A 24,365-nucleotide genomic window follows, 5' to 3' on the forward strand; every position below is an offset into this window, starting at 1 on the left:
CTGGATGCGAACGGGGCTCCGGAACGGATCCCGTTCATATTCAGAAGTACCACTGTAATTGACCACCTGCCTGAAAGTAGGAGACAGTCACTTCTCAACAGAGAGAGGATCCCACAGCAAACGTGAGCAGGTCCTATCTCTGGTATACATCAGCCATCTTCCTGGTGGTGATGGGCAAGAGAGCAGAGTCATCATAAAACATGGGCAGGTTCATATGGGCCTTAAGGTGACATTCTTCTAGTCTGATTTTGGTGCTTCAAAGATTAGTACTAGCCCTTTGGGTCCAGCTATCCCTTGGGGCCCAGTTGAGGTTGCATTATTATCATTTTTAAATTGGACACAACAAGCCGAGGTGGAGTGGGGGCAAACAAAATTGGAGAAGTGCAGTAGTGGTGGATTTTGAGCTTTTCCTCCTGCACGCCAGTCCTGACAAGAATTGCCTCTAGCTGTTATTCGACTTTCGAAGATTGCTTCCATTGGCACCAATAGGAGCTCCCGTCTCAGGCCTAACATCAGAGTGTATTGGAGTGAAGGCGCAAAGATTTGATGGTTGCCAAAAGTATACATCTGTTTGCTTAAAAAAACAAGGTGTGTTTGTGTGTTTGTGTCTTGGTGAATCGTTAATATTGCTTGTAGGTGTTTTGAGGTGTTAAAAAAAAGAAAGAAAGATGCAGCAGCGAACATTTGTCAAAGGCCCTGTTTGCTTCCTGGCTGTCATGTTCGCTTCTGTTCTCAACTTGGGTTTTGTTATCTACTGCAGTATTTTCATATTATTGTGACTTCAGAGTTTTGATTGATATTTGTTTATTTTACTTTGGATTGTTTTAAGCCCTCTGGTGGGCCATCTTGAGCGCCTCATTGAAAAGCAGGAAAGAACTGGTTTGAACAGTAAACAATGTGCTTTTGTGTTTTTTGTTTTGGTAATCTAATCTTGAAAATATCTAGCAGTACCCCTTTATCAAAATCTTAAATGATGCCCCTGCTGTTGCTTCTTCTGCTTGAGACCACTCTAGCCTCTTTGCTTGATTTTTGTCTGCTCAAAATTAGCTGTTGTTAGAACAGTAGAGTCTTCAGAGGTTTTCGTGATGAGTACAGCTAGTACTTCAGGAAGTTACCCCAAGCCATATGCCACCAGCGGCATATGCCTTGCAAATGTAACGCACATACGGTCGTGGCAAAAACCCCACAGCTTATAATATGTGTAGGTAGTTCTGAAAGCACTGCGTTCACACGGCATTTAAAAAAAATAGACAGCACCACCACCTAAAATCCAAGGAGATCTGGCTTCATATGTCTGCAGTTCCACCAAGTTTTTTAGGTTTGATATGTAAGTGTAGGTGGGTTTAAGATGGACAGCTGTGTGCAGAATAAGCAGCCAGATCAAAAATAATCGAAATATATGCTTAATATGCATGTAATGAAAATGAGTGAACACAGATGTGGGTGTCACAAACAGGTGCATTTGTGCATTTTCTCAGAATAGTTTCCAATGTTTAATCACAGCATATTCATAAATAGGAGCATGCAAAGAAACTTTGCATCAAAGCATTGTATGTGTGTGTGAGAGAGCGAGAGCGAGCGAGCGAGCGAGAGTTGTATGCTGTATCCATACATGGTATGCAAACCTGTTTTTTCTTGTTATCTTTTTGCTTTGGAAAACACCAGATACCAGAACAGGATTGAGAATTCAAGGATGAGATTTTACCTGGTATTGGAAATGGAGGGAGAGAGAGGGAGAGAGAGAGAGAGAGAGAGAGAGAGAGAGAGAGAGAGAGAAAGAAAGAAAGAAAGAAAGAAAGAAAGAAAGAAAGAAAGAAAGAAAGGACTTGTGAGTGAAATGGAAATGTATGTGCCTAAATGAAGCTGTATACTGTAGTTGGGTGTGAGTAGAATAAACAGGCATGTTGATGATAGTGGATGCAATGTACAGTAGGTGTAGAGTGGGAAAGAGGGAGATCTTACAGTCTAATCTATGTGACTATGCATAAGAGACAGAGCAAGTGCAAGACAGATTCTCTGCAATGTATATGCATATGTATGTACTGGTGCAGATATGATTTCAGAGTTTAGTTACGTGAAAGCTGGCTCTTTCCTTATTGAGAGTAGATAGGAGGATCTTATGCTCTCACACACCACAAGCTTTATCCATGGTTTAAAATCCCACTCACAGTTAAAGGGAGATTTTGGTGATTAAGGAATGCCAGGCCTCTCACTTAGCCAAGATTCTGACCTAGCGCTGGGTTGTAAACCCTACTTAACTTGGTTAATCTAACTGCAGCCACTGTGCAGAGGTGGCTGAAAAACAGCAACCTGAGTAGCAGCTGGTGTCACGAACCGGTAGTCTACCTGGTCTGTCTTTTCACTGCTTCTGTCCTCCACTTCAGCTGTCTGTGTGCTTTGCTGTGTTCCAAGACTGGTTAGTTTCCAGACACAGTGGCTGTATCTCTGCCTGGAGCGGTACAGCTTGCGAGAGCAGAAATAAAATGCAGCCAGCTAGAACGTGCTGTTGCAGCCAGATTTTATTGTTGTGTCTCCTCTCTGTGTCGTCACACTCATCACTTATTGAACTCAGGGACAAAAAGTACCCAGACTTTTAAGTGGCAAAATACACATACGGCTCAGTCACTTGTAAATGGCGTGTACACATTTAAATGGCCATGTTTCCCTACTATGTACATGGGTATGGGGTCTCTATCCTTTTCCAGTTGTTGCTTCCAAGCATTTAATGAGGACTCTTCCTTCCTTGTCCGCTTGATTAAATCTTTTTAAAAAATAAAATGACCAGGTTTATAACCGATTTTACTTGGCAGGTGCTGTTTTATTGATCTGTGTTGACATCCAATTGTTTTCGCTTTATACTGTTTCTGTTATTTATCATGTTTCATACTGTTTTGCCAGTGTTGGCTATTTAGTTGTCCTTTACAACCAAAATGTTGCTTTTTTTTAAAAAAAAAGATATTTTGTGGCAGTGACCATCTTTCAGCATGATAGATATACCCAGTGGTTCAAAATTGAGCAAGGAAAATGAAACAATCATCCCCCAAGGATACCACCCCAAACAGGATATTGCTTCAGCTTCTTATTTACTGTATTTTTCACTCTATAGGACGCACTTGCTCTATAGGAGCAAGACTCTGCTGGCTTCAGTGAAAGGAACCTGAAGCCTTTGGAGCGCAGCGCGAAGTCCCGCTGCGCTCCAAAGGCTTCACGTGGCTATCCCTGAAGCATTTGGAGCGCAGCGGGAACTCACGCTACGCTCCAAAGGCTTTGGGGTTAGCTGCGCAGATGAAGGCACCCCGCTGCCCTGCAGAGGCTTCACAGGCTGTCCCAGAAGCCAGAACAGCGAGACGGAGCGCTGCGCAGCTCTCCGTCTCGCTGTTCTAGCTTCGGGGTTAGCGGCGCAAAGCCTCCGCAGGGCAGTGGGGTGCCTTCATCCCGCTGCCCTCCGGAAGCTTCGCGGGCTGTCCCCCCTGTGGAGGCTTTGCGCAAAGCTAGACCAGCTATCCCAGCGGCTATCCCAGAAGCCAGAACAGCAAGAGGCTATCCCAGAAACCAGATCCCTCTTGCTGTTCTGGCTTCTGGGATTCAGAATTCCCCCCCCCCTTGTTTCCTCCCCCCCAAACTAGGTTTGTCCTATCGTCTGGTGCATCCTATAGAGCGAAAAATATGGTAAACCTGCCTACTTCACATTATCTCACCCTCAAAGGGCCCTTAAAAATTATTTGCACGTGGTCCATGTTTCCATGAGCAGCTTCCATATGGTTCAGATAACATTTAAATAACAGAGCCATGTGTGAGAGTGACAGTCATGTGGGTCTTGATCATGGACTCATCACCTCTCCAGGAGGGAGAGCAGGGAAGACCCGGGTGGTCCATTCTCTCTTGTTTGGCTGAGTCATTTAAATGTCATCCAAACCATACTGGAGCTGCTTCCACGAAGCTCCCTGGCATTGTTTCAAAGGGTCCTTAAACGGTAAAGTGTTGGGGTTGGTAGGCATCTCTATATGCGTTCATAGCAAGCAGCAATAGATTGAAAGGGAATTTAGACTGCATTTCCACCATTTTCGTAAGGATGGTTCTGCTATATTCTCTCCCCGTCCCACTGCCCAATGATATTTGCTTTAAGGCTTCCACCCACCCTCCAACGCTGCTTGGGTTAAATCAGAGAGATTCAAACGAGTAATTTTACATTTAAATCCACTTTTCCATTGCACTTTAGATATTCCTAGAAAAAGAAAGAAACACCACACATTTATTGGCTTGATATGGCCTTTACAAATGTTGATTTTCAATGGAATACAGCCATAGGTAAAGGTAAAGGGACCCCTGACCATTAGGTCCAGTCGTGACTGACTCTGGGGTTGCGGTGCTCATCTCGCTTTATTGGCCGAGGGCTAATAAGTACAGCTTCCGGGACTAAGCCGCTTCTGGCAAACCAGAGCAGTGCACGGAAACGGTGTTTACCTTCCCGCTGGAGCGGTACCTATTTATCTACTTGCACTTTGATGTGCTTTTGAACTGCAAGGTTGGCAGGAGCAGGGACCGAACAACGGGAACTCACCCCATCGCGGGGATTTGAACCGCCGACCTTCTGATCGGCAAGTCCTAGGCTCGGTGGTTTAACCCACAGCGCCACCCGCGTCCCACAGGGGATATAATTTAACTATATATCAATTCTTAAATCATATAGAATTTTACTCTCTTTTTTTAAAACAAGCTGATATTACTTAAATGATAAATTGCTCTTTCCTTGTGACTTTTTTTTCAGTTGTGTAGGATAATAAGTAAACCGCACACATTCCACAATATATTTAAAAATACAGATTTCTGTTTGCCTTTATTCCTGTGTATACGTGAAGTAACACTGAGCAAGACAACCTCTTGTAGATAACATGTTCAGAAATTTTTAGAAGCAAGCGTTGGTAGACTTAGGTGGTTTTTTTCCTATTAGATGCTTTGTAAATTTTGGTTAGTAGTAATAAATATTTATGATTTTGAGAACTGTGCAAATTTCAGGCCGCAGACAGCTAGGGGGCATAAAAAGTCACCCGGATAAGCTCAGAAGAACAACAATTTTATTGGGATTCCACAAATCTCTGATTTGAAACTACGTCTTTCTAATATTTGACCTAAAGGCCAACCTATAAACATATTTCTTTTTCTTATTAATGGTTATGCACTGGGAGAACTCATCATTTTCTATTTTGTTATACAGTATTTCCACCCCTTTAGCTCTTTGTATCCTGTTGCCTATTGTAGGTTTCTGCCTCTAATATACTTACTGTCTGGCATTAATTGTATTACGGCATATACCAGTGAGCATAACAGAGAAAGCTATATTTAAAATGCCCCATGTGAACAGAAACTGACTTGTTTCAGATGTGCCAAAACAGTTTTAAAAAACTTTTACTGGCCTGAACGGGAAACAAACCGGAAAAAGAGGTGAACATGATCTAGAATTGCACTAGAAAATTTAATGATATGACTCCCTGTGGTTCACAACTCTTCCTCCAAATCTCTCTAGTCTTGAAATCCACAGACATAGATTTTGTGATCAAAAATGGACAAAAGAAATAGTGCATTGGGATCATATAGTTGGTTTTAAAAATCAACTCATTACTGGGAGAAAAGTCCTTTTCCAGTTCATTGTTAAGTCTAGAGAAGCACTGAGATAATAGGAAATGTCAGTTACCAAATGTTTCTATGGTTCCCACTGACTCTGAAATGTCCTTAAGAAGACATATATGTACTCTCTACTGCTGAAACCTGTTAACTGCTTAGCACAGCTCCTGGATGAGATAACTGCCAAGTGCGATACTGCATTGTGCCATACTGTCCATCTTAAATTCCTTCCTTCCTTCCTTCCTTCCTTCCTTCCTTCCTTCCTTCCTTCCTTCCTTCCTTCCTTCCTTCCTTCCTTCCCCTTTCCATTTTCCAAAGAACAACTGTTGTATCAAGTTAGGGCCAAATATATTTAAATCAAGCTTGGAAAGGAGAAAACTGCAGGAATCCCTAAATGTGTCCTAGTTTAATAAAGAATTATGGCAGAAAAAGAAGAAATGCAAATTTTGCATACAAAATGTTGCTGTTTTGGTTTTGTGTTTGTGCTGGAAATAGCAAGAAGTTTATCTTTGAAGCAGGGTCCCCCCCCCCCCCCGTACAATAAAAGCTATTTGTTCCTGAATTCTTAATTTTTCCCAACTGATCTGCTTGCTTGCTCAGTCTTCATGTTGCCTGCCCTCCTCCCCATCTTCCTCTTTTGGAAGCTGCAGAGAGGCATTTATATCATTTTGCTGTCATTCTTTTGCACTTTAATTAAAGATCTGTTTATCGGACTCTTGATTTTTCTGTCTGTCATGAGTCCTACCCACCCTGTCCCTGCAAAATAAACCTTTGATTAAAGTGAATTAGTGACATTGTGTGTGATCCAGACCATTCATTTCAGATGGCTAAAGGCAAAAGGGAACAAATGTCCATTCACTTGCTTTACATAATGCAAAGTCATCCTGGGTTTGACTGCAGTGTACGTAAGAGGCTTAGAAAGCAGAAAGCTGGTTGTTGAGTGGAGCTAGCTGTAAAGACCACATTGCACTTGTCATTTAAGCACTTGCTTTCGTTACCAGTTAGTTTTGGGGTCCAATTCAGAGCGAAGTCCCCAATTTTTAAGGCTGGGAAAAAAAGGGTTATCTGAAGGAATGCCTTTCCCCATCCCCTGTGGACCTCAATATAATTTGGAGAGTCTCTTCTGGTGTCCACAAAGTGTAGCTGGTGAGATCTATGGTTGAAAGCCCGCTCAGAGAAGTATTTTTTATTTAGGCAAACTCACCAAGCTGACTCCTTCTCAGCCTTATTTAGCTGGGCCTTTGATGTGTGGAATTAGATGCTAGATCAGGTTGTTAATCTTAGTATACAACTGGCATCTATTTTAATGGTTTCTGCTGGAGCTTTTAATGACTGTTATTGTTGTGACTGATTTTTATTGGTTTTGCTCATGCTGCTTGATTTGTATTTGCATTTTTAATTATGAGCCTGTGTGAGAGCTGTGCCAGCGAAGAGGAATATTGTCTGAAAATGAGAAAATAAATGTTGAATGCTGCATGTTGTGTATCATCCTAAGTTTTGCTGCTTGACTATGGCCTAGTTCTTGCAAACAGCAAATGAGGACGTATATCTGTATCCTAGCTGCACCACTTTAGATGGAAAGTGCAGTTCCCATGACTGAATCATTCGCATAACACCTGGCCCATATCCTTGCACATCAAAAACTATATGACTGTCTGATTGACATCATAGTTCTCTGTGTGATGAGACATTTGTATTTGTGAAAGAGAATTCAGTTATGTGGGTCTTCTGTAATCACAGATTTGCAATCTCATCTGCTCTGCATGAGAAACAGACTCCTGCTTTTTTAAGGGCAGAGGAGATAGACATTGCTGTTTAAAACTATGGATATTGCTGAAGGGTAATGGTCTACTTCAACCTTCTCTAACCTAGTGCCCTCCGAGCACAATTCAAAGTGTTGCTGCCGACCCTTAAAGCCCTAAACGGCCTCGGCCCAGTATACCTGAAGAAGCGTCTCCACCCCCATCGTTCAGCTCGGACACTGAGGTCCAGCTCTGAGGGCCTTCTGGCAGTTCCCTCCCTGTGAGAAGTGAGGTTACAGGGAACCAGGCAGAGGGCCTTCTCGGTAGTGGCACCCGCCCTGTGGAACGCCCTCCCTTATGCACTGTGTACTTTATCTGTCCTGAATATTTCAACATTCAGCCCACAAATTCTGGTGTTACTGGAGACAGAATAAAGCTCTTCTCTCCATCCTCTTTCTCCATGCCATTAATAATTTTACAGACTTCTATCATGTCACCTTTTACTCAACTTTAAACTAAAAAGTCCCAAATGCTGCAATCTTTTCTCACAAGGGAGTTTGCTCCATCCCTGTTGATTATTTTTGTTGCTCTTTTGGGGGCCTTTCCCAAGTCTACAATAGCTTTTTGTCCTGAACATGTGCAGAATGTTTCTGTGTTTTTTTTTATTACCCCTTTGTCACCACAGCCAGCACCTACCACTCCCCATTAAGAGAAATGATTTCCAAAGTAATTCTCCTTTAATTAAAAACGCCCGTGCCCTAACCCTGAGAGAGGCAGAGATAAAATCTTTGTTACCTCCCAAAATGAAGGGAGTTGAATAAACTCTGCCTGCTTTATTGTTCAGTGTTTCAGTTAGTGATGAAGCATACAGGCTGTTTTCTGTTGCCTGTTGCTATCTGAATTACACATTCAGACATTTCAATAAAAGCCACTTACTAGAACCCACTTAAAGTTGCTAAGTGATAGTAAATGCCAAATCCCAAACCAGGAAAGCACATAATAGGAACCATATATTTGCATGCCTTGCTCATCATTGCTCTCAAAACTCAGAAGCTTTGTTTCAGGCAAAATCAGCCTTTCCCAAGCACAGCAGGGTTCTAAATAAATAGCCTTATAGCGAACCGTTTGTTATTGTTCGTGTTATTATTACTTAGGGAAATAAAGGAATAACCCAAAGCCCTGGCCAGGAGCAATAGGGCAGAACAAAGCAGCAGATCCATCAGTACAGCAAAAGTCTTGCCATTTTGCATCAGGGTACAAGGGTTGTGTGTGTGGCTCTACTGTACAACAAATGGGCCAGCTTTGGATCCATTTCCAACCCTGCTGTGCTCCATCGCTGGGCCTTATGATGGCTGCTGCTACTGGGAACACGTCTGGTGACAGCTACACGTTTCTGCTACACGTTTAGTGGGCACTGCCTCCACCACCCTCCCCTCCCACACTGGTGGAGCCTAGCAGAGACAGATGCCTATGCCTTATCCTGACCCCTTCCTGCAGCACAGCAAGAGATTAGGATTGCTCTATCCATGTCCATTGTTTTATCTTGCAAATTATGCATCCATTATGTGGGACAGAACAGAGGCTTCAGAACATTTAGTTTCCCTTCACACACTTTTGACACTGAAGTAAATTTCATTTCTTTTTTTTTTAAATAATATTTTTATTCATTTTCCAATACAAAATTATACAATCAGAACATCTTATTTATCACCAATTTCTCCTTTTTGACTTCCCTCAACTCGCCTGGTAATCCTTCATGTTACTTACTTCTTTCACATTCCTTATATTAATATTGCACTACAATATTATTTTACTTTTTATCTTATTTTTTTAACAATATTTCTAACTTATCTTATCACAAAACTTCCTTAAAACTTACAAACGTTATCTGATTATCACTTAATTTTTGCATATATTCTGTAAATTTTCTCCAGTCTTCTGTGAATCTCTGGTCGCGTCGATTCCGGATCCTTCCTGTTAATTTATCAAGTTCCGCATAGTCCATCATTTTCATTCTCCATTCTTCTATCGTAGGTAGCTCTTCTTGTTTCCATTTCTGGGCCAAAGTAAATTTCATTTCTGACAGACAGGTGGCTAGATAGGCTCCACATGAAGCGTGGAGGTGATGGCTAAGATCTACTGTGGCATAGTGACTGTGTATTGATTTACGAAGGCATGGGCATATTGGGTCTAGGGTACATCAGGGATTGCCTGAACCCCAATATACCAGCTCGATCACTGATATCATTTTCAGGAGTATTTTGGTCGTTTCCTGCGTTGGTGAGGCTTGTTTGACCACAATGAGAAATCCGGCCTTTAAAATCATTGGCCAAGGCTTGTGGAACAAACACCTGTAGAGATTCAGTAGGCACCAACTTTTAAACTCCCACTGAACACTTTTCAATTCCACCAGGCCTATGCAGGCAATTAAGAGTACATCCCGCACAATCGTCTATTTATGTTTGTTTTTAATTTATGTTTTGCTTTTAACTTGTTTTCAACTTTTTATGATGTTATTGTTTGGTTTTATGTTTTTATATTGTTGTAAACTGCCGTGATATATCTTTATGATACAGTGGTATGTAAATATTTTTATAGATAAATATTAAAAGACTTTTTAGCAATTAATGGTTGTCATTTATAATCATTAAGTACGTTTGATATATTTTGAGTAAAAAAAGCGAGTAAAGATGAAACCTAGTATCAAATATATTAAGCCTGATTTGGGTTGTAGAAACTTAGTTTCTTTGTCCTCTTTAATATCCCCGGTCATAGTCAAACTTGTTACATTACATTTTGTAGTTGTTTTATTGGGAGATAAAGCCTGAGCTCCCTATTAAATGTTGTTGTATTCAGTTGTGTTTGTTTTTTAAAGGAAATAGCATGTTCCAGAATATTTTGAATCTTTCTTTGGAATTGGGAAATCTCTTAATTCAATGTCACGTATATTCCGGTCCCTGTGACATATTACTCCCACTTCAGTGTGGGAAGGAAACAAATTGCCAAATATGTCCTTTGATGGTCCTCCCACTGATCTGCTAGAAAATATAAGTTCCAGCCTGCAAGTAGACTGAAGGAGAAGAAGAGAGATAATTTATACCAGCTCCTTAAAAAGACTCACCCCCCTCCCCATTCCCTACTGTTTTGGGAATTATTAGCATGCAAATCTGTTTTTTAAAATGGCAAGGGTAATTCTGTGTAAACAGCTTAAAATGTTTCTTTCCTTAACTGATGAGATTGGTTGTTATTTGGATATTACTGTTTTACCTCATTACCGAGCAGCTTCGTTTGGCTTCAGTCAGGAGGATATTTGTCACCATGCAATTAGCATAGGAGGTCGCATGGCTATTTTTAAAAATCATACATTTCAAGAATCAAGCAAGATTTCAGCATTGTCATGATTAGAATTATTATCTTCTGATTCAGGAATTGCTCCTGAAAAGTAGGTTTGAGGGGCAGGGAGACCGCCTGGGGCAAGGAGACCTTCTCCCCCAGGGGTGGTGAGGCTTGATTTGACAGTCAGCTGTTCAGTTACTGGACCAATGTGAATATCGTTTTCTGAATAATATCTTCCTGTCCCAGAAGCACTTAAAAGAAGCATTCATTCAGAGCCAGGGTTATGACTGGAATGGACATAGCCATTCCACCCATCTATCAGTGAACTGCCATTTTGCTTGGAGTTTGCCCACATGAAAAATACCATATTCTGGTGCATGCCCCTCCAGCAATATAGCATGAATAATGTGTGAGGTGTCCCAAAGAATTATGGTGCAAAAGCACTCTTCAAGCCCATCTAAGTGAATGCCTTCTTTTCTATGAACTCCCCAAGATCTTCTATGGAGCCCTTGCTCCATCTACTTACTCTTTGAGCTGTGGAGAACAGGGGTGGCAAGCAAGGACTGCTCAGTTGTGGCATAGCATTTTTTAAATGTCTTTCCTGAGGAAGTCTGCCAGGCTTAGCACCTCACTCCTTGATGATTTTAGGCGGCACTAGTTCCACCCTTTCCCCTTGCACTGGCATTGTCCCACTGCTGCTTGGTCTTCCTCTGACAAAATGGCCCCGCTGTTCCAGCATGACTTTGTGTCCTATTGGTTTGGTTCTGATTTTATCCACTTCCAGCCATTGTAGCAGTGGTATGATTGCATCATCACTCATTCAAGACGGCAGTACTGTCCGTAACTCCCATTGGCTTCGGCATAACTGGTTACTGCTAAACAAGCAGAACATTGTGCAGTTGTTGGCATCTGTCTACCTTGGGAGACAATGGAAGAGTTTGCCATTAGGGGTAAAGTCAAACAGTTGGAGAGTTACAGTGCCTGCTGTGTCTGTAGAGACTGATACAGGAGAAGCATGCTTTATTGCAGCTGGGCAGGTGAAGGCATCCTGTTTCGCTGTTACATATGCACCACAGTGTTTCTTCTTCCAATGCAAATACTAGAAATACATATTTATATGGAAAACTAAATGATGTGCCCTGTCAGATAGGGTATGTATCTTTGGGACCAAGGAAAGGCCTAAAGAGTGAAAATCTGAAAGCCGTAATGATATTAGTCATTTCCACATCATGCATGAAACATATTCTCTTATCCTGTTACTGGAAACCATTTTCGTCTTTGCGCGCTTAAATGATAAGTAGTTGCTCTTGGGTATCATTGGTTCCTATAGGTACACAGACAGTAGTTTGAAGTACTGGTAAATCTTGAGAATTCATACAAGCGATAGATATCAAACTAGTAAAACACCTCAGCAATTGCCGCCATGACACTGTTGCACAATTAAGGTTGGAAGCCACAGGGCCATGGTTTGGTGACTGCCGCTAATGCTTTTGTTTGGAGAAAATCCATAGTTCAGTGGTCAAGCACATGTTTTCTATCCAGAAGGTCTTGGGCTCAATCCTTGGCATCTTCAGGTAGGGCTGAGAAAGACTCCTGTCTAAAACCCTAGAGATCTGCTGCCAGTCAGTGTGAGCTAGATGGACCACTTGACTGACTTGGTACAAGGTAGCTTCCCTATGTTACAGTTTACTACAGATTGTTAGATGTAGAGCTGGGCGGGATAAATCTTCTGATTCAGAGGACATAAAATTAATCTATTATTGCTTTCTATGTTATAAGAACTTTGTCCAGTACAAACATGTCACTTGGTTACTATAGTTTATTGGAAGGTTTTTAAAAAAAGGTTTTTTATTTTTTTGTCACTTGACTCGGGCTTAAAAACTGTGGTAATGGATTCTTCTCCTTTTGTTTGTGTAGAAAGCGGAGCCCTTCTGAAAGCGTCATAGGTAGAGTTTCTCCAACTCTGCATCACAAAGGCCATCTAGGATTTCTTTCCACAGTGAAGGGCAGGTCTTTACACCGGTGTTACAGTTTAACATCTCTGGGTATAGAGTTCCATTCATCTCAGCTAATTTAGATATCCAGTTCGGCCTAATTTATACAAATGGCTTGGGAGGCATCCAAAACTTTGGGAAGATCAGAAGCCAGCAGGGCCGTTTACTTGGACACTTGTTTTTATGTAGCCCTACATGGTTCAAGGTCTGCACAACACACAGCTCCTCCCCAAACAGACTCAACCATTCTTCTCTAGCGATGGCGAGTCCCTCTTTGAGAGGGGTAAAGGCACTTATGGAAGGAAGTTGGGTGTTGTCCCCCCTCCCCTGGGGGAGTTGCACATTGAATTCACCTTGTTTCATATTCCCAGAGGTGTTCCAGCCAGGGATGAACTTTCAGGCCAGAAGTCTCATTCCCATCTCCCTGTCATGTAGCCTACATGACTTGATAATGCCACATTGAGTGTTCTCTTCTTGCTTGGTGGCCAGTGATGGATATTGTGGGATGGAGGTTAGCATCACAGATTCATTACTATATATTATGTGGTGTCAGGGAACTTGACACCAGTCAGCTATTTTCAGCACCTGCCCTGTGCTTTGAGTAGTGTCTGTTTCTTCCCTCAGGAATGTTTCTTCTGTTTTGTAGTCTGCTTGGAACAAAATACACGTACCTTGCAACAGTTGGAATTGTTGCATTGCACGTTCAGATTCTTGCAGTTGTTGGCAAAATGCTTGGAGGTGGGAGCCTAATCCTTCCATGGGTTGATGTAGTTCACCATAAAAGGTTCTCTCTCTCTCTCTCTCTCTCTCTCTCTCTCTCTCTCTCTCTCTCTCTCTCTCTCCCTCCCTCCCTCCCTCCCTCCCTCCCTCTCTCTCTCTCTCCCCTACCCCTCCAATATGTCCTCACCCTACAATCAGAATCATGGCAGTACTTGCATTAATGAAAACTCCTTTGCAAGCAGCCTCCCAAATCTTAGTTTCATTGAAGGCTCAAATGTGAATCATTTAAACCTGACACTTAAGAAATTTCTAAGGATCCCAGTCCCCTGGAATTCGTGGAAGATTTAGTTTACTGTCAATAAGTGTAAAAGCCAGTTATGAAGATTGTTGAATCTGTATCACTGATTGGGTGACACAGGTAGAATAGGATTTAAATAGTACTTTAATTTAAAGCATTTAAAGTATGAAAAGAATAATTCTAGTAGATGTTTCTCAGTACTTTCTGCGTGTCTAAGCTGATAATTAGAGTGCATTCTGTGTTCTATTGATAGAAAAGGTACAGTATATCTAAAAGCCTTCTTGATGATACCAAGGAACAAAATTGAGAATAAAACTTTATGTTGAGGTCCCACTCCAGCTTCGGTGTGTGTGCATCGATTTGTACAGGTTCATGTTAGTAGACTATTAAACACACACATAATTAATTTTAAGGAAATATTGAAAATAAATGTGATATTTATCATATTGTGCTGCCATATCAACATTACTTTATAGGGGGGGGGGAATGGAAATTCTTAACTTGAATTTCTATTCCCAGCGGCTCCTAGAAGGCAGTCATTGTATTTGGGATGGCTCCTCTCACTGGTTGTGCAGGCAGGATCCCCTTGTTCAGATGATCTCACCTGGTGGGATGATCTTTTCCACCCTCCAGACCAGTTGGTGGAGCAAGGACTACCCTTCAACCTCAACAAAGACCCTATTACTGTAGCAGGGCTTCATGATTGACAGCCCACCATTATGACAGGGCCAGGAGTTTTAGAAATAGAGAAACACCTAAGCAGTGAATGAAGACAACAGCAATAAACTCATTATCAATAGAAGAACAACAGTAAAGAAATTCCCAGGAGGCCCTGACTGCTGCCTCATATGTATGGTGTTGTCAGAAGCCACTTGTACAAACATGATCAGGAGCCAGAAGGAAGAGGTAGGGTGCTATTCTCCAGGAACCTCTCGGAATAAAATTTCACCGTTAAGGAGAGACCAAAGGAAAGACTACTTCATGCAACACATAATCAGCTTTGAAATTCATTCGTACAAGGTGTGTTGATGACCACTAACTTTATGTTTTTAAAGAGAATTACTCATCCATCGAGGACACTTCTGTTAGCCCACATAGCTACATTGAGCCACTCATGTTCAGACACATCTGACTACCAGAAGCTGAAGATAGGCAAGGAAATGGTTGTTCACTTCATGCTCTGTGAACTTCCCAGAGACATCTGACTAGCCAGAATACCAGAGTATCCAGTTGGACGGTTGTTCTTACAATATACTTTTGATGGAAGCTCTATGTTACTCTGGATCTTTCCCTTCTAATAAGGGAATACAGAGTAATGGCCTTATGAATCCACTTGTGAAAACTAGGTTACTTCAAATAAAGGGCAAATAGGTTAGTGAATTATTTTTGGACATGGACTGTGTACTTGTCAGAGCTTATTTAAATTAATTGAAGCTGTCTGACTTGCACCGGAATGCAAATTTATGGAATGATTTTTAACAGCAGAGTTGCTGAGCCTTTAATATGGTTAATTCTCCAGTGAGTTGTTGTATTATTCTACATCGTTCTCCATTATAATTGTCTCTAATATTCTACAAAGGATACATTTCCTTACCCCAGGCATTCTGTCCTAAGTGCAGTAAGCCCAAATCGTATCTACCTGGATGGTTTTAAAAGAGGATTGGAAGAACTGATAGAGGATAAGACTATTAATGACTACTAGCTATGATGGTATGTTCTACACCAGCTGTCAGAGGCACTGTGCCTCTGAATATCAGCTTCTAGGAATTGCAAGAGTACAGGCAGCGACTGATTTATGCTTGTCCAATATGTTCATAACCGCATATGCACTCATCGGCCCAAACCTAGAAGTGGCCTAAAAGCATCACAAAAAGGTCACAAAAGGGGCAGCACAGAGCAGCCTTACACGGGCCTCACCCATGCGTGTGGGGGTCTGGAATGTGGCTCCCATGCAAATCTGTTGCTGCCTGTACAGTACTATTGTGTTCAGGTCCTGCCTGAAGCCTTTGCATGATATTTGACTAGGTGAAGCTTTGGCCTGATCCAGTAGGTTCTTCTCATGTTCATTCTGCCCCTCCTCCCCAAACCTGGTTCCATTCCAATACCCTCCATGCTCTTCTAAGCAGCATTGGATAGCATCATAAGAAAGGAGCTTCCAAACAGCTGCGAGTGCATTTGAATCCTGCTTTTTGTTCATCATTGGTTTCATAAAAACATAAGAACATTTGCTTGATCATACTGCAGTTCCATCCATTCCAGCTGTATGGGCTGTAGGTCCAGTAGTGGCTAACCACATCCCCCTTGGAAGCACATAACCAGGGCTTGATAGACATGGTAATCCTCTGTTGTTTCTTCCCAGTCTCTGGTTACCCAATAGTAACACTAAGTATGGAGCCCAGACATAGCTATCATGACTAACAGCTATTGATAGTCCTCTGCTGTATGATCTGGAGCATGCTCATTTGATGAGTGTGATTCAACCACCAACATAATACCTTACTTAAAAAAAATATCTCGGGGGAATAGCACCACTGGTAATTATCCTCGCCTCTCTTGGAATAGTTTTATTTCCACTGCTGAAAGTTGAAAATAATGATCCCAGGGCTGTCCACGTAAGCAGCAGGGAAAAGATAACACCTGTCCTTTCCCCCTTTCTCCCAGTGGCACGTTGATATATCACCTTTTTATAAGTACTTTTCACAGCGAGGCCCTGATGGGTAATTTGTGTGTGTGATCAGACAAATCAGAAAGGCACTGTAGACTGGGGTGTGTTCTTTGGCCGTAAAGATTCTAGGTGACAGGAAAATAACACTTCCTTAGAATACACATAAAATTATCCCAGAACAAACAATAGCCCTTTACAGTGCCCAGGAATGCTGAACTTGCCCATGGCATGCGTTCTTGGCAGCTGCCATTGATGCCAGCTGGGCTTTGGCATAGCTCCCTTCTGGAAATAGCAAAGAGGGACTCGGCGTGTATTTCTCTCACCATTAGATAACCATAATTGCTATCTATCTCTTCGAGGGAGGTAAGGCAAGGAGACTGAAATGTACGACTGATGGGATTTTTTAGACAGACTGAAGTCCTAGCACCTGAGTATTGAGGGCTAAAGGGATATTGGAAGACAAGTGGTGGTGGAGGAGGATGAGTGAAATGCAGAAGAAAAAGGGATGGAGTTGGGGGAGGTCTTGAAAAGGAGCTTAAAGGAGAGGAGGTCCAGGCCAAATGACATTGGATGATGGGAAAGTGAATTGATGTGCATGTTAGTTGGAAGGACGTCTAAGGAAGAAAGATGGTGCTGTTTGGATATGAGGAAACTGGAATGTGATTCAGCCAATGTGGGCTTTCAGGGAAATAGAAGGAAGGGAAGAAACAAAAAAGAACATTCAGTTTTGTTCAAGGTCGAAGCAGTTTCCCTCTTTTGTCCTGAACTTAACAATCCTTAGTGTTGCTTGGTAAAGCCTGAAAAGGAGAGAAATGAAAACTCCCTGACAAAATTCATATATAGGATCCCCTAGTCCTTACTGCTTGCTTGCAAGAGGAAAAGACACTGGCCAGCTGGCTAACTTCCCATTCAACAGCAGCCTGACAGGTGACATCTATCCTGATTCAACATTTCTACTAAGACAGAGTTTATTGCACTCCCTGTCCTGGGTTACTTGCAGGAAGATTGGAAGCTACCTTATACCAAGTCAGACTATCTGACACAGTATTGTTGACACTGACTGCCAGGGTTTCAGGCAGGAAGTTATTTCCCAGCTCTGCCTGGAGAGTCCAGGGATTGACAAACAACCAGACTGAAAATGAAAGTTCTAAAGCTTTATTTCCTAAACACATGTTTCCATAGCAAGGTGTTCTCTCCCTCGTGTAGATTGACTCTGGGGAAAAGGGGAAATAGGAGTGAAGATATTGCCCTACCTTGTAAGGTAAAGGGACCCCTGACCATTAGGTCCAGTCGTGGCCGACTCTGGGGTTGCGGCGCTCATCTTGCTTTATTGGCCAAGGGAGCCGGTGTACAGCTTCTGGGTCATGTGGCCAGCATGACTAAGCCTCTTCTGGCAAACCAGAGCAGCACACGGAAACACCGTTTACCTTCTCGCCAGAGCGGTATCTATTTATCAACTTGCACTTTGACGTGCTTTCAAACTGCTAGGTTGGCAGGAGCAGGGACCCAGCAACGGGAGCTCACCCCGTTGCGGGGATTTGAACCGCCGACTGTCTGATCGGCAAGTCCTAGGCTCTGTGGTTTAACCCACAGCGCCACCTGCGTCCCTGCCCTACCTTGTACACTAGTCCTAAATTCATACACACAAAAGATGGGGTATACCTACACCCATCCACCTGTCAATGGCCTGGGCTAAGCATCCTGTAACAAACAAAAAGAGGGAAAAGGTGAGTGCTGCAGACACATGTTGCCTCTTCAGATTATGCTGTGATAGCCTTCTCCAAATTGGTGCTTCCAAATTGGCACTGAGACAGTCCTGCCTTTGTATATGCATGGAAAACGGAAGTTCCATCCCACAGGATCTAAAATGCCATTGGGTTGAAAAAGTAGCTTCACCTTTGTCAAAATTCATTGCTTGTCTCAATATTTGTCCTTTTGATGTGCGTGGAAACTTCCATTTATGTAGGTTCAAAGTTAGCAGCAAAGCCCAAATCAGTCCTTGCTCATCTTCTTGGCCAAACCTGCTCATTTTGCTTCTTCGCCTTTGCTTAGGAAGAAAACCATTCATTCTACTCTTACACACAAATGTTTCAGTATGGTTGTCATGCAGTTGCTAAGGCTTGAACTATTTCTTATCATCAGGGTCAGCATACACTGCTCTGCACATCTTATAACTTAGGTTTTTAATCCAACTGGGTTTAAAATACAGCTTACTTAACAATTAAAAATAGGAGGATAGAATACATGCTTTAAAAAGTATTCTGTCTGAATATAACATAAGCATAAATGTCTCTGATAAGCATATAAAAAGGTAAAGGGACCCCTGGCAATTAAGTCCAGTTGCGAATGACTGTGGGGTTGCGGCGCTCATCTTGCTTTTACAGGCCGAAGGAATGATAAACATTTACTTCATTTTAATTGTGGCAAGCCCAGCACTACAAGGGCCCTTGGGGCAACAGGGTCATTGCTTGTGGCGTAATCTTCACTCCCAGCCATTTTGTTTTGTTTTGTTTTTAGTATGTATAGCTTTTGCTTTTCTTCTCTTCTGACAACCACACTGATATGTGCCCTCAGAGCTGCTCCTCCTTGCACTGTGTTGGCATAGGCATGTACTGCTTGCTGTGAAGGCACACTCTTGAAACTGACAGCTCATCCAGGACCTTACAAAGTGTTGGAGTTGGTCTGAAGCTTTGGGATCAACCTTCACTTTAAGACTTTAAGGATATTCACATACCTCCAAATGGGGCAGCTTTGGTTTGGTATTTGTGCTTCCTCCAAAGTGGATGCACCCCAGTTTTTCACTGGCATTGTGAAGATAGGTTTTTACCAACACAGAAAATGGGGAGGCAAGAAAGTTTCTGAAGTTTTATCTGCTGCTACTGTATTATTCTTATTTTTATATTTGTCAGAGCAGCAGGCAGAGGTGCAATGAAGTCCCCAAACTGTGCAAAAGCAGAGAATCTGTTGATAAGGCTGCAAAGAAGCATTTAGGCAACCTGTTCTCTAGGACAAAGCTCTTAGCCACTTTCAAAAGGATCTTTATGACCCTGCCTTTATATTTTTCATAGCTCCACATCGGTTTCTGTTGTTACAGTGATTGTGGAAAACTTTCCCCTACTCTTTAAAGTAACCCTGTCATATCCCAGGGGTGCTAGCATAATAAGGTAACTGAACTTAAACATTCACCACTAAGGTGGAAAAGTCATGTGCTGATGATGGCAGTGCTGGCAGTAGCTTTACATAAAAACATCAGAACTCAGTAAACGCCCCCATCACACACCAGTGTTTTAAAAGGCAGTGACAAAGTTTAGGTACCTGCCTAACAGATAAAAATATGGCCTTTGCTGTTTGCAGATTATGTATGTTTACCTGGAAATATGCACAGTTCTCGTCATAGACTGAGTATGTGCACATTATCCAGGAGCTGTGGTGAATATGCACAATAACTAGTTGTTATGTACGGCTCATCTTAAATTACCCCCAATATACAGTGGTACCTCAGGTTACATACGCTTCAGGTTACATACACTTCAGGTTACAGACTCCGCTAACCCAGAAATAGTGCTTCAGGTTAAGAACCTTGCTTCAGGATGAGAACAGAAATCATGCCCCGGTGGCACGGCGGCAGCAGAAGGCTCCATTAGCTAAAGTGGTGCTTCAGGTTAAGAACAGTTTCAGGTTAAAAACGGACCTCCAGAACGAATTAAGTACTTAACCCGAGGTACCACTGTATATAAAATGTCCTTGGTAAATCATGGCCTTTAATTAGTCTTCTGTGTGCACTGTTTGATTAATTTAAAATCTTTTAAATGATTTCCTTGGGCTTCATATCCTTCCCCAGGGTCACTAGAATTGAAAACCCCAGATGGGGGAAGCGGGAATATATTTCGACTCTTAGTGTACATAGTTGTATATGCAGACACACAGGAACAAAATGCCAATGTACCCCTTCCCTTCCACCTGATAGCTGCCTCCTCAGGTGGCAATTGTTGCTAAATGCATTGTAATAAGTGCAAATCAAGTGCATTGTGAGAGAAAACATTCTATTAAATGACTTCATTTAAAAAGGAAACTGGATTGCTAATACTGTGCTTCAGAAGGCACTGGGGGGAAATATTACTGGATAAACCCCAACATATAGCAAGGTGGACAAGAGTCATTTGCCATTTATTGGGGGGGGGGGGAGATGTGGTGTTGGTTCAGAATGTTGTGATAACATGAAAAGGTGCCTATCTCGTCTGCATTTTGTACATTTCAGTGCTCAATATGCACATTTTGTGGCCAATACGGTGTATATCTCAAGAGTGTTTCTCTGGTCAATATGCATAGCCTTCATGAAACACTGGAAACTGCTCACACTTCAGCATAATCTTTCTCTTAACTCATGCAACAAGGATAGTTCCTAACTTGAGAGAATGTGCAGAACGCAGCAATTTATGAAGGAGTTTTGTATACTGATGGTTCAGTAAACTCTGTAAGTGATGGTGGGCAGTGTTCATAAATACCTGGTAGTTGTAGATTCATCTGAAGGAGTGTGTGTGTGTGTGTGTGTGTGTGTCTGTGTCTGTGTGTGTGTGTGTGTGTGTGTGTGTGTTTTATTAGATAGATGGATATAACAATAGATCTACCTATTAGGGAACTGTGCCTGGTAAAGTGGAACAGTTGGCGTATGTGTGCCCTTCCTGGCATCCTCAGTCATATGCAGTTCAACTTTTGTCTTTACCTTCTCCAGCCAGTGCTACCAGCTGATACTCCCCCCTGTGTGCCAACGTACTAGGGATCAGTTCTCATCTGAGCTTGGTTGCTATGGTTACATGCAATCTGCTGTGTTCTGGGTCTCCAGGAGCTAGAAATGATTTGGGGGGTGGGGTGGGGGGTTGGACTTCGTAGCCTTTAGGTAAGCACCACCGATCCCTTATATGGAGCTTACTTCCCCTTACGCCGTTTGAAACACTGATTGGGCAAAAAAACCCCACTCCTCTTGTGCAGCGGTTTATGGGCTGCTTTAGTTGGCGAAACAGATTCAGGACTTGGACTACCATCATAGCCTCTGCCTTTTTGTTCACTTGTGCTGATTTGAAGGCAGAACCGGCCACACTTTTTAAGCCTCTTCCACCAGTTATTTTGGGAACAAAGGTTCACATACGAGCCTTTCGCTGCCAAGGCTGGGACAGTGGGGTTTTGCTACTGAGCTGTGTGACCTTGTGTCTCAGTTAACGAATCTGAAAATCGAGAATGAGCATGTATGTGAGCCATTCATGCCTCTTCCCCCCACCCCTCAACCCCCCCTCTAAAACTTGAATTGAGACACAAGTTCTAAATCTGCAAACCTATGCACAAATTTCCTGGGAGTTAATTATAATGATTAGGTTTTTTTAATAACAATAACAATAACAATAACAATAATAATAATAATAATAATAATAATAATAATAATAGCATTTAACATATATTGCCCTGGTAATCCTAGTTGTAGGTGTGGAGCTGGCAGAGAGAAGCTTGCCTTAAGGAGAGGCAAGATCTGAATGGGGGATTTCTTGATTCCCAGTACCATATCATAGCTACCAAGTGCTTCTGTGTAGTAGGGCTGCCCAGTGAATCCCACTTGTAATTGAAGCTAGTGTCTGCAGACCATCCTGTGAAAAAGCAGCATTTTATTTTACATGCTTGTCTTTCCTAAGATGTTTTGCAATCCATTTAGCCCCCACCCCAATTTTCTTTTCGAAGCAGCGGCTACCTGGCAGGCTCGTCTCCTTCGGGGCAGTCTTTTATTTGTGCCGTCTTAATTTTATTGCACCCAGCTTAATGTACTTTGACATGGTATGGCTGGAATACAAGTGTTGCCTGTCTGCAGTCAGAAATGAATTGCTTTTTTGCTTGGCCTTTTGCCATCTGTTCCGTTCTTTGAAACTGATACCCTTGAGCCGCACTGGAGAATGCACCCCCCCCTCTGTGTGTGTGTGTGTGTGTGTGTATTGGGAAAGGATGGCGATATGTGCTGAGCAGCAGGGTAGTGAGTAGGGGTGGGGTTTCCACCCTTTTATATTTTGCAGCCAGTGACGTAGGCATTGCCTGGAACAATCACGCTGCCTCAAAACAGTGTAGTTGAAGATGCTCTGTGTGTGTATGTGTGTGGTGGCTGGTAGTGGGGGACCAGCTTGGTGCATTTTTAAGCAAACACTGATTGCTGCAGCTTAGGCTCCACAGAGATTCCTCTCCTTCTAAACTACCTTGAAGAGAATTTGTGAAGTGTGGTTTATTTCTCCTCTTCTGCCCCCCCGCTTCGTATATATATATATAATATATATATATAGGAGAGAGAGAGAGAATATTTATTTGCTTTGTGGAAATGATTGGAGTTAATAGTGTCCAGAGCACCAGCAAGGTCCGAGTGAGAGCTACAGGTTCGGTGAAATACCCGCGAGAGGACCCAGTCTGGCGGCAAACTCACCGCTCAAAGTCCATGAAAATTTCCAACTCCACGGAGTTTTCTGCTAAAGAAGCCAAGGTAAATGGATGCAACATTGCATATAAATCTCCACAACATTTCTGGCAGTCTTGAAAAGGGGACGCTGCCCTTGAGCCTTTGGCTGATAGTGCCTTTTATTTCTTAACAAAATACCGTGGGGAAGGAATAAGCCGGCAGGTGGGGGTGGAGGGACAAATCCCAGATTGAAGGTAGGTGCTGGATGGATTTGATAGACTTTCAGAGAATGTCTCTTCACGGAGCTGGGTCAGTGCTGCCAACTTGGTAGCCGATCCAATCTAGACGGTGTTTTTCTCTTTGGCCATTTACCTGTGTTACATAGGGTGGTGGTGGAGCTGAAGGGGAAAGATCTACCTTGCAATTTCTAGACAGAAATGCTCTACATGCTGATTGCATTTCCCTTCTCCCTTAGTGCGTGTCTGAGTGGGTGGCTTGCATGATTCAGGTGATGTTTTTTAAAATGCGTGGCTAAATATTGCAATGAAATATTCCTTATTACATTTTTCTCTGTGTTTGTGTGCATGGCATTCCCCCCCCCCCCTTAAATTGTCATCTGTGTACTTGGTTTGTCACCGTAGACAGTACTGTATCCAGCTGGCTCCAGCCACCTGCTTTAGGAGCTGTTTGGAGTGCCTTTAAACTGTCGTATTGCGTTCTGTTCTGCTGATGTTGTTGTTGTTGTTTTAAAAGCAACATTGTGTAGCCTAGTCTGGGCATCTGCATGTGGGCATGATTGAGCACAAATTTAACCATTGCCCTCTCTGTCTCTTTCCTCCTGTTGCAACACACAATGGCAATGCTTTTCCACTAGCATGCATGTCAGGAAGTACGGTAGCCTTTTATAAAGGAGCGTGGTAAAAAAATAAAATTTTAAAAAGCGTCCCCAGTAAATCTGCAGTATTGGAAGTCAGATGTAAATGCTGCTACTGTTATACCTGTATACGCTTGGTGCTTTTGCACATGTTTCCTTTCCCTGTTCTTCTTCCCTCTTGCATCATGTTGCCTTCAGGGTGCTAGGTTCAAAATATCCATCTGCATGAGAACCTCACCAGTATGGGTGGGGAGCGTGGGCAGGCATGCCAAAATCATGTGGACTTAGCAAGGATCTTTAAACTTGCGACCATCCTGTTGTGATTCTTCAAGGCACACATTTAAGCTTTCTTGACACTTTGTAAGGAAGGTGCAGGACTGGAATCCTCAAGGCTGCACACACTTTTATAGAGGTTCGGTTTCATTCAGGTCCTCTCTACCCCCCAAAGGAATGCCATTGTGGGGAAAAACAATAGAACCTCTCAGTTGGTGTTCGCCTCCTGCGGCGAGATCTAGCTGGTTTGCAGCAAATGAACGATATAATGAAAGCCTAGCATTTTTGCTGATAACCGTTGCCGAACGCATGAAGAGGTGTATACATAAATATAACATTGCTGAGCTGGTGTGCTACTAAGCATGCTATGATCATGATTAGTCACAAAGGGGCTTCCCCAGGGGAAGGGCCACAGCT

The 24,365-nt window shown here is 42.6% G+C and overlaps 1 protein-coding gene across 7 annotated transcripts in view; it reads left to right on the plus strand.

Moving 5' to 3' along the window:
- The window catches only part of PSD3 (pleckstrin and Sec7 domain containing 3), a 143,783-nt gene that overhangs the window by 74,163 nt on the left and 45,255 nt on the right, over positions 1 to 24,365 (plus strand). The window contains exon 1 of one of the 7 annotated variants that reach the window (XM_081893889.1): positions 22,486 to 22,885. The exons of the other annotated variants lie outside the window; for them this stretch is intronic. Within the exon in view, the coding sequence (XP_081750015.1) occupies positions 22,727 to 22,885 (159 nt within the window). The 5' untranslated portion in view covers positions 22,486 to 22,726. Of the gene's footprint in view, positions 1 to 22,485; positions 22,886 to 24,365 lie in introns of those variants that run through there. 7 annotated transcript variants of the gene reach the window in all.

This window comes from Podarcis melisellensis (genome assembly GCF_964234715.1).
Source record: "Podarcis melisellensis genome assembly, chromosome: 17".
Lineage (NCBI taxonomy): Eukaryota > Metazoa > Chordata > Lepidosauria > Squamata > Lacertidae > Podarcis > Podarcis melisellensis.